This window comes from Micromys minutus (assembly GCF_963924665.1).
Source record: "Micromys minutus genome assembly, chromosome: 33".
NCBI classification, from domain to species: Eukaryota; Metazoa; Chordata; class Mammalia; order Rodentia; family Muridae; genus Micromys; species Micromys minutus.
This window is the reverse complement of record NC_137968.1, coordinates 1,499,317-1,510,406: the sequence shown is the minus strand read 5'-3', so window position 1 is coordinate 1,510,406 and position 11,090 is coordinate 1,499,317. Positions and strand designations below refer to the sequence as shown.

Genomic DNA, 11,090 nt, shown 5'->3' with positions numbered 1-11,090 from the left:
GTTCACCAGGGGCGGTCCCTGAACCAAAACCCTTTTACCTCGGGCTGTCTAGTCAGTTTGGGAAAAGAGTGGATGTAGTTACCATCGTTTCTTCTTCTGGAGGGTCTTCAGGAAGGAAGGATTAGCATGTCGTCCATAATCAGAAAGGTGATCAGCACCACAAAAGCCCCGGCCGCCATTGGTGCCTACAGGTAAAGTTTCTTACAGTAGCAGTGAAGGACCAGGTGGGTGCGGGGCTGCGAGTTTGGAGTCCGAGCAGAAGAGCGTCTCAGAACCACGCGCGAAGAAACTGAGTTCAGAAACAGGACAGTGCGTCCAAATCTCTCAGGGAATGGGGGAGCCCTGGTGTGACCAGAAGCTTGCACTCCTGGGATCTGCCCCCATCTGGAGCTTCCCGGCCCCGAAGGCGAGCTTGCCACACGAATTCTCTGGTTAAAAGTGTGGTTGGCCTTTCTTTCGTCTTGGTGGCTTCTGGTTTTTAAACAACCCATAGAATTCTCATTGCGTTAGTGAGTTCAGTTCAGTGGCGTTTACTGTGCCCAAAACGTGTGTAGCCATCGTCGCTTTCTACTCTCAAACATTTACCCTGAATAAGGTTTACGCCATTACCATAGCCTCTTCCCCCAGCTCCTTACAACCAACCATTTATTTACTCTCCATCGCCATCGGGTTTATCCGTTAAAGACGTTTAATATAAAAAGTATAATACGATGTTTGGTCCTCTGTGTCAGGCTTTCCCTCTCATGAAATTCGATCTAACCCTTTTTTAATTTACAAGATTTGCTTGTTTCATTTGGGCAACGATACTCAGCAAATACCTGTATGTCTATCCAAGTCCCTGGTTTCTACAACACGTAGGAATGCTATAACTTTTATGAATGGTTTATCCATCTCTATTTACCACTACTACCAAATGCTAGTAACACCAAAGGTGATCTGAGATTACCCTATATATTAGAGCTGACCATATATGTACTGGACAAAACCCTGCCCTTTGGCGTTTATCTCCACTTACCAGAAGTTCTTTTAAATAGAAATGGTACTTTCTTTTCACTTCCTTCTGTGGAAGGACAGGGTCTCGCTTTGTAGCTCAGACTAACCTAGAGCCTGCTGTTCTCCTTCTTGATCATGAGGACCAACAACACCTAGTTTAAACCCTTATTCTTCAAAATGCCTCAGCTTTAAAAATCGGTGGATAGTGTCTTATCTGACTTTCTCCTCTCTAGTTCCTAAGCCTTCACTAAAATGTATCTAGAGCCTTTGAAAAAATAGTTTCGGACATAGTGTCTCTTTGCTGTCAATCAAAACTGAAGATTTTATACAGCCTCAACATCAGTACTGTAGAAGATATGTGTGCATGCCCAGTATTTAACTGATACAAAAAAAAATGTGTAAGTAATCCGCCATGGTTATATATAGGTCTTCACCTATATAAGAAAAAGAAGCATTAGTTTAGCAGATGTAACGTGACAGGTACTATGACAACCACTTTTCAGTTGTCTCTCCATTTTTCAAAAGGACAAGCTCAAGGTCAACCTTCTCTAGGAAATACAGTCAACAAGTGCCATCTTGGCTTGAACTCCAACCCTAGCTCCCTTCATATCAAGAGAAATAACAGTCCTGTGTGGTAAAGCAATCATTATGGTAATGAGATTGGAAAGGGAATTTCGTGGAGTGAGAGACCGAATGAAAGGGAGGAAAGCTGACTTCGACTTGGAGCAGAGAAAGTTTTGGAGAAGCTCCTGTAAAAGGGAGTCGGGTTAAACGCATCAAAGTTAATTAGTTACGGACTAACATTCCTACCTGAGGAGACAGCTTAAGTGAAGGCTCAGAGGTTCAGAGGTGAAAGAATACTGAACGTAGGGGTTTGGGAGAGAGAGTTTTTCCAACTGAACTATTTTCTCCCAAACTGTGTACCTGGTGTTTTATAACATTTTCTTTGAAATGACCTACTTTCACTTAAGTTAATTTTAAAATAAACTTTATCAAAATACTCTAAATAGAAAACAGTACAATAGAAAGTAACTATTAAAAAAAAAAAAAAAAAAACTAGAGGCAGAAGAGATGGCTCAGTGGTTAAGAGCACTGACTGCTCTTCCAGAGGTCCTTGAGTTCAAATCCCAGCCACCACATGGTGGCTCACAACCATCAGTAATGAAATTTGATACCCTCTTCTGGTGTGTCTGAAGACAGCTGCAATGTATTAATATATAATAAATAAATAAACCTTAAAAAACTCAAATAAAAAGTATTAGTCAGTTCCAAAATTCTATGCATACATTGCAGTTGACTCAAAACCTTGGTCCTACTCTCTTTGTTAAAATGTTTCTGACTGGGGCTGGAGAGATGACTTTCTGCTCTTCCAGGGAACCGAGTTTGGTTCCCAGCACCCACATCAGTCCGTCCACTACCATCTGCAACTGCAGCTTCAGAGGATCCAGAGACTCTTCTGGCCTCCAAGGCTACGTACACAGGTGGTGCACATAGGTGTGTGCACATAAATAATGTGACCATTTCAATGTCTTTCTGGCTGAGGCTGGATGTAGCTCAGTTAAAGACCATGCTGTGTGGCCACCACCGCCACCCAGCTCCGACTCCGTTTTTCAGATGTGAGAGCTGATATATCCTAAGCTGAATAATTTGCCACTAAGAAGTGTAATACAATTTGAAAGTGTAATAGACCCCAGGGCCCAGTCTGAATAATCTCTTTGATTTCCCCATCTTAGAAGGATTAAAAGAAAGCTAAAAAAAATGAAGCTACGATTCCCTGTCTGGGGGTGACTTTCTGGGGAAAAAAATTCAAAAGTTGACATTAAGTGTTGGACTGTGTCAGGAGAGAAGTGGACTTTGGATTTAAATTTACTTGGCTTCTTTTTAATGGTGTGACTTTGCAGAGAGACTTTGTCTCCTAGTTTGCTTCTTTATCTTCTAAATGGACACAAACAGTAACACTGGTTCTTAACCTTACGTAAGGAAGGGAGTCACCAGTCCAACAAATCCCTTTTAAGAAAACACTTCTGATAGACATGTGAAGCAGAGTGAAATATTGTTATGTAATTTAAAATAAGTGCCAGGAAGCAGTGGTGCATGCCTCTAATCCCAGCACTCTGGAAGCAGGTAGATATCTGTGAGTTAAGGCTAGCCTGGTCTACAGAGTGAGTTCTAGGACAGCGAGGCCTGTTACACAGTAAAACTGTATCTTGAAAAACCAAAATAATAATAATAACAATAATAATAATAATAATAATAATTTTTTCCTCGACCCTAATTCTGCCCTTTCAACTATTGCTGATAGTTGTAACATCTTTGCTTCAGAACAAAAGGCATCCGTTGCAAAAGAGACACTTTGTCCCAAAGCCTGGTAACGAAAATGTGTCTTCAGATAACTACTGAGCTAATGTGTAAGCTCCTCTCAGGTTAAACGGAACCATCAGTCAACACTGTTAGAGCCTCTTGTAGAATTAGTCCCTCATCCTGTCTAGATCTGTTCTCCATGGAGACCTGAGTCTGATCCCTACTAAGCAACTACATAAACAGTATGTGGCAGAGGCAAAAACTCCCCAGGGCAGGCTGACTAGATAGACTAGTCAAATCGATATAATATATAAGGTAGAGAGGGATTGAACAAGGCATTTCTGACCTCTGAATGCGCATGTGGGAACCATTTGGAATTAAAGTCTTCACTGTATGAAGTTTGTGATGAGTACACTTTTTGAAATTCTAGCTTCTCTTGAGAGAATGCTAATGTGCTGGGTTTTTGTAGTCCTCGGCTTTGGGATGAATGGAGTGTTGTTACTGATTAGCTAAGCACAACTCAGCACATTTTTAGGATCCTGAGGACAGACCAGGAGGGGTTCCAACACCAGCGCTATTCAGTGGCTTTCTGTTTTATTAGCAGGGCCATAATGTAGCTCGGATCAGGACTTGAAACTTAAGTTCTACCACCCCTCATTTTGGGCTTGGTTTGCTTTCACATAGGTGTTTTCTCTTAGTGGTTTTGTTTGTTTGTTTGTCTGGTTTTGTTTTGTTTTCATGCAATCTCATTGTGGTCCCAGACAGCTCAGAATTCACTACACATCCCAGGCTGGCCCCACATTGGCCTCCTGAGTACTGGAGTTATAGGTTTGCATCATTATACCAAGGAGGATTCTGGGACAGCCAGGGCTGCACAGAGAAACCCTGTCTCAAAAAAGCCATTTTAAGGAGACCCTTGGATTATAGTGGAGAGAGGCAGACAGAGAGGTGGAGATTCGGGGGGCGGGAGGTTGGTTTTAATGATAACTGAAGTATATCTATATAATACAGTATTCTGTCTCTGTTAAAGAACAAGGATTAAAAGCTTTCTCCCATCATTGTTTCCAAGCATTCACGCAAAGTTTTGGGGATGTTTTAATCCTCACTTACATATTTGCCTAAGGGACTGAATAATACTGGGTGTCTTAGGGTTTTATTGCTGTGAAGAGACTACGTGAAGAGTGGCCGTGACCAAAGCAACTCTTATAAGGACAGCGTTCAGTTGGGGCTGGCTTACAGGTTCAGAGGTCAGAGGTTCAGTCTAGTATCATCAGGGCGGAACAGCGTGGCAGCATCCATGCAGGCATGGTGCAGGAGGAGCTGAGAGTTCTACATCTTCATCTGAAGGCTGCTAACAGAATACTCACTTCCAGGCAGCTAGGACTGAGGTATTAAAGCCCACACCCACAGTAACACGCCTACTCCAACAAGGTCACACCTCCTAACAGTGCCACTCCATGGGCTGAGCATAAACAAACCATCACACTGGGTAATGTGTTGAGTGTGTGTGTGTGTGTGTGTGTGTGTGTGTGTGTGTGTGTGTGTGTGTTGAAATGGACCATGCATGAAGGGCTCAATCATTCTACATTTCCCACTGCTTTATGCTCACTGGTTTGACGTGTTACCGGCAATGTAATGCTCTGACACCAGTGGCATGTTATGGTTTGGGTATCTCTAATGACTAATAAAGCATCTTTCCTGTGCCCCTTAATTGTTCGTCTGACTAAGTAGCTAACGAAACCAACTACCTGTGTTTTATTGGTTGTGTATCTTAATATATTTAGTTACTAGTTATTCTATGTTCTGGGTGCAAGTCCTTTGTTAGATATATGTTGTGACTGTTTTACATTCTTAAAGATGTCTTATCAATAAACAAAATTTTAAACTTATTAAAAGTCAGATTCATCAGTTTCTTTTATTTTACAACTTATACTTTTTGTATCTTATTAAATTGCTATTTTAGCATTGGCTTTTATGTTATCTTTTTTATATATGTATGTATGTATGTATGTATGTATGTATGTATGTATGTATAAATATATATGTATGTGTATATATCTTGGCTTTTGTTTATTTCAGCCAAGCTGTGCTAGTGGACAGGACCATTTACGTTTCTGGACAGGTAGGCTTGGATCCTTCCAGTGGACAGCTTGTGCCAGGAGGTGTTGTAGAAGAAGCTAAACAAGTAAGTCGTTCTCCACAGGAGAGGCTCCAGTTTCCATGACTTCGTAATATTGAGCGGTGCAGACAGTCTATGACCCTGAGTAGCGATCAGCAGATAAACATGTTTTCAGCTACTCACTGCTCTATTTAAGACTTTTTTAAAGACAATATTTCACCTGCATGCGTGTATGTTTAGCACATGTTTGCCTGTTGGGTTCCCTGGAACTGGGTTTACACATGGTCATAAACCACCACGTGGGTGCTGGGAGTCTAGCTGTGTCCTCTGCAAGAGCGACAAGTGTTCTTAACCAGGGGCCGTGGCTGCAGCCCCTTTATGACTTAACAACAGAGAAAACCACCGTATTACCTGGGTTATTAAAATCAAATGCTGATGTGTCCATGTGGGTTGGGAAGTTTGTTTTCCGGGCCATTGACCTCCTCCTCTATCCAAAGGATGTATATATGTAACTCGTTTCTGACGATTTGATTATTTGAGGTTTTATTTTGGATTGGGGTTGGGGGTTTTAATCTTTGAGACAGGGTCTAGTGTAGCCTAGGTGGCTTTGAACTCACTGTGCAGTTATAGGTGAACTTGGGCTCTTTCCTTAGCCTCCCCAGTGGAACACCATATCTGCCCCAGATTCCTACAAAATAAAAAGCCTTTCACTACAATTTAGAGAGATCCCGTCACTAGTGGAAGGCCAGTACAAAAGTGGCGTGTGTGGAAACATCAGTTAAAGTGATCACACGGCATCATCAATAACCTTTCTTGTCTTGACTCGCAGGCTCTTAAGAACCTGGGTGAGATTCTGAAAGCTGCAGGCTGTGACTTTACTAATGGTGAGCAACTGGGTCTTTCTTCCCTGTTCCTTGAAGGGTTTTGTTGTCTTGTGATGTTTGTAGCACTCAGGTTCCAACTCAAGGCCTCAGGCATGCCAGTTCTGCTGTTGAGCTACACCCCCAACACTGTTATTGTGTTTGGCACTTCCTTGGTCTTCGTGGAAGAAATACAATGTCCAACAATCTGGGTATCCATGTCTTTCTCACTAAAGGTTATGGGGTTGTTTGTTTTTATTATGTAGATAGTATTCTGCCCGCACGTATTCCTCCTGCACACCAGAAGAGGGCACCAAATCTTGTTATAGATGGTTGTGAGCCACCGTGTGGTTGCTGAGAATTGAATTCAGAACCTCTAGAAGAGCAGTCTGTGCTCTTAACCACTGAAACATCTCTAGCCCTAAAGGTTGTGTTGTTTTTTTTTTTCTTAAGATCTGTTTGTTTACTTTATGTATAAGTACACTGTGGCTGTGTTCAGACACACCAGAAGAGGGCATCAGATCCCATTACAGATGGTTGTGAGCCACCATGTGGTTGCTGGGATTTGAACTCAGGACCTCTGGAAGAGCAGTCAGTGCTCTAACCAGTGAACCATCTCTCCAGCCCCAAATGTTGTGTTTTTAATGCTCTAAAAGACAATACCATTTCATGTCTTTAGTCTTGTTTTCATCAAGATACTCATAAAAAAATCATACACTGGAATTTTGGGTTTCGTTTGTTTTGGGAGTGGGGGTGATGCTTTGTCTCGGTGTTTTGGGGTTTTTGAGATAGGGTTTCTCTGAGTAGCTTTGGATGTCCTGGAACTCACTCTGGCTGGCCCCTGACTCATAGAGCTCCACCTGCCTCCGCATCCTGAGTGCTGAAATTAAAGGCATGTTTTGAGTCTGTTGAAATGGCTAAAACTAAGGAAGGAAAAAAAATGTTATATATGTGTGTGTCTTTCTTCTAGTGGTGAAGACAACTGTTTTATTGGCTGACATCAATGACTTTGGTACCGTCAATGAGATCTACAAAACGTGTAAGTGATTTGACTTTATTCCCACTTACTTTTTAAAGAGAAATAAATCTGCTGATATAAATGTATCGTGGTCAAGTAGATAGAAGTGTCTGCTAACATGATATTGTCCTGACAGAACCCCTCATCTGGTTAGAAACATAATAGTAGTATGTCCTCATGGCAAACATCTGTATTTCTATCGCTGTTCTTAAAAATATAATATATATAAGCCTGACATACTGGTTTCCCTAAAACGTAGCTTTATTATTTGTTTCTTTGGCTTTTTAAGCCTTCTCTAAAGCTATGGTCTGGCTACCATCTTGTGGCTCTCTCAGAATCACAGGAACCTTTCCATTCTAGTTTTTAGTATGTAAAGTGAGGACAAGATTCTGAGGAGGGGTAGGTCACTGGTTAGAGCACTGTCTGCTCTTCCAGAGGTCCTGAGTTCAAATCCCAGCAACCACATGGTGGCTCACAACCATCTGTAATGGGATCTGATGCCCTCTTCTGGTCTGTCTGAAGACAGCAACAGTGTGCTTATATATATAATAAATAAATAAGTAAATAAATAAATAAATAAATACCAAACCCAATGGAACCCAATGGACATGAACCTGACATTGTACTACATTCAGATTTCCAGGGTAGCCTTCCTGCCAGGGCCGCTTACCAAGTCGCCGCTTTGCCCAGAGTAAGTACCTGATACGGTGCCAATGCACACACGGTGCGTGAGACCTGTCACTTTGAAAGGAAACTGTTTCTCAGAAATACAGAGTCTGAAAGTCAATAACCCTGATCACTATTGTGATCTGGAAAAAGCCAAGAGATCGTACAAAGTAGTACACGATCTGTCGGACACAAGTTATAAGAAAAGCCTTAAGAGCGGTTGTGTTTTGACGTTACATAGGGAAGGAAATGTGTGCTGGGGCGTTAGTTCCTTGGAGGAGTGTGGATTGCTGGGCCCTACTGTGTGTCTCCCTACAGCCTGCCTCAGTGTCTGCCTTTCAGTAAGGACTTCTGAAAATGGAGCACAGCGTAGAATTCCGTGGAGACTTCTAGGCAGCTTTTGTCCTGGCTGAAGGAAGCTGTGTGAAACTAACACTCTTGCTAATCCGTACTCTGTTTTTGGAGTATTGGTCAGAGAATTTGGATAGTATCACCATTTATCTTAATAAAAACAAATTCACGTGGCTCTCATACAGTGAAAAATATAGATCACTCGCTGGAGCAATGCCTTCCATCCTGGTTCCGGTGTTCCCTCCCTGGGGTCTCTTTTCCTATGCCTCCCGCCCACACTGGACACCTGCTGAGTGTCATATGTTTTTGCTTTAGTTTGTTTTTCCTGGGAAGGGTCGTTGTCAAACTGGAGTATTAGAAAGAGCTTTAAACTTGGAACCGGAAGACGTGGGTTTGGTTGTCCACTGCCAGTCTTTGTGACGTGGGACCGCTTTTCCGGCCTTTCTGAGGATGGCACCTTGTCACCACCAGGGCTGCTGTGAGAAGCAAGTGAAGTAATGTATGAATGGGCCTAGCATGGTAGCCTGACCTATTGTGGGTCTTAGTAAACTCTTCCTCATCCTTGCTTCCTGTGAAGAGATTAGTGGTGAAAATACTCACTGCCATTAGTTGAGTGTTTTATTGAATGTTGACTCGCATTAAAGGATTGAGACAGTGACTTCTGTTTTCCTTACAGGGAAGTCGAATCGAGATCGAAGCAATCGCTGTGCAGGGGCCCTTCACCACAGCATGACTATAAGTCACCATGCTCACGCTGATTCCGGAGCTTTCAGAACGTCTTTCACACTTTAGTTTTTACAATGATGCTGGGGAGTGTAAACATGACCGGGCTGGTTGAAGTTATCGTGGAAATGACCATATATGTGGAGATTTGACACTAACTGGAGGTTTTTAATACAGCGGCTGATGCTCTGATGGGTGTGAGAGAGGAGGCTCATAGCTTCTGAGATGAGGAACAGCAAGAAAGATGAGCTGCGGTTCATGAGAAATAGTAAAGGACACGACTAATTAAACCATATTAATTTGAAATACTTAGTTTTCGTGTTAGATATAAGAAACTAAATTAAAATATTCAAACTTGAATAGTATAAGGAAGGAAAGAGAAATGGACCAAAATCTTACACGATAATATTGCTTCAATGGAAATAAAAAATAGATGTATAATTTTTCCCTTGGTTTGTAATTTTGTTCTCTTATCTTTTTAACAGTTTAATTACACATTAAAACTACTACCCAGTAAAGGGTGAGTAGAAATCGTAAAATCAGGGGCTAGAGAGATGGCTCAGCGGTTAAGATCACTGACTGATCTTCCAGAGGTCCTGAGTTCAAATCCTAGCAACCTCATCATGGCTCAGAACCATGCCCTCTTCTGGCATGTAGGCTTACATGAAGATAGAACACTTATACATAAAATAAATAAAATATTAAAAAGAAGACTCTCCAGTTATTTCATTGCTTGAAGTTTGTTTCTGCCTTTTAAGCTTTCTCTGTTGTAATTAGATTGCGTTTTACCATATGTTCACACTTGAAAGCCTTACTTTTTGTGGATGAGTACTTTTCCTACACGTCCATTTTGTGCAATGCCTGCTGTGGCCACAAGAGGGCACCGGATCATCCTCGGCTGGAGATGGAAGGTTGAGCGCCACTATGGAGGTGGTAGCAATTGAACCCAAGTCCTCTGGGAAACGGGTCAGCATTTTTCTTTGCTACAGCATCTCTCCATCTTCACTTTAAAGTCTTTAGTTAGATTCTGACTGTGGACATATTTCCTCCTAACTGCCTGGAAGGCAGTGTTCTCCTAGCTGCCTTTGGAACAAAATGTAGACCTCTCGGCTCCTCCTGCACCACGCCTGCCTGGACCCTGCCATGCTCCTGCCTTGATGATAACGGACTGAACCTCTGAACCTGTGAGCCAGCCCCAGTTAAATGTTGTCCTTATTGGACTCACCTTGGTCATGGTGTCTGTCCACAACAGTGAAACCCTGAGACAGAGACCTTGCTGTGTTATCTAGCCTGGGCTTCCTCCGGGGCCCAAGCAGTCCTCTTGCCTCAGCCACTGGGACAGCCAGACCACTTGTGTGCTGAGCCCTAAAGCCCTTCAACGTTTTACAACAGCTGCATGAATAATTTCTCACGGTAGAGTAAGAATAACATAAATTACAAAGGAACTTTCTGGGTCACATTCCTTCCCACTTAGCCCCCCCCCAAAAATGTGAGTACTGCCCGATGCTTTCTGAGAGACTGCAGATAGCCTTTTACACACTCAATTATCTGCCTTTGTTTTGACAACTTACATAAGTGAACAGTCATTATATACATTATATACAGTCAATTCTTAACACTACATTTTAAAAACTTTTAAAGTTGTAAGACTAGAGTAGACTATTCTTTTGGGTGGATAGATTTTTGGGTGATTAACTGCTTATACAAACCAGTGTTCTCAAAATTAACATTTTACATCAGTGCTACTGTGGTCTTTGTTGGGTTGACTTTTTTGCAGAAGATGTGGACAGATGTCTCTTTACCCCAGACAGGACACCAACGACATACCAAAGAAATGATTCCACCCAAGACTACCGTAGTGAACCTGTGAGTGTATCAGGGTTACCTCTAGGAGTATGAATAGCCAAAGAGCCCCCCCACCACCACCATGGGCAATGAACCACGCAAAGCTAACCTCTGAGGTTTCGTACACACCTTGCAGGCAGCTTAGCTGGGCAGAGGCTCCTCTGCCTCACAGTGGTCACTGCTTATATAGACTTGGGGATAGGGCTTGTACAGA

The 11,090-nt window shown here is 42.3% G+C and overlaps 1 protein-coding gene across 1 annotated transcript; it reads left to right on the top strand.

The window, feature by feature from the left end:
* The first annotated feature begins 19 nt into the window (after window positions 1-19).
* Window positions 20-9,666, top strand: RIDA (reactive intermediate imine deaminase A). The gene is made up of 6 exons (XM_080909436.1): window positions 20-191; window positions 5,374-5,479; window positions 6,243-6,297; window positions 7,244-7,312; window positions 7,927-7,982; window positions 8,985-9,666. Exons 1-6 carry the CDS (start codon window positions 127-129, stop codon window positions 9,039-9,041), a joined length of 408 nt encoding a protein of 135 aa, XP_080765562.1. The 5' UTR covers window positions 20-126; the 3' UTR covers window positions 9,042-9,666.
* The last annotated feature ends 1,424 nt before the right edge of the window (window positions 9,667-11,090 follow it).

Bases quoted from the DNA above. Each gene is read 5' to 3' on its own strand.
- RIDA (XM_080909436.1), top strand. From the start codon at position 127: ATGTCGTCCATAATCAGAAAGGTGATCAGCACCACAAAAGCCCCGGCC. The intron at 192-5,373 runs GTAAAGTTTCTT...TGTTTATTTCAG, and splicing joins GCCGCCATTGGTGCCTACAG to CCAAGCTGTGCTAGTGGACA. The intron at 6,298-7,243 runs GTGAGCAACTGG...TCTTTCTTCTAG, and splicing joins AGGCTGTGACTTTACTAATG to TGGTGAAGACAACTGTTTTA.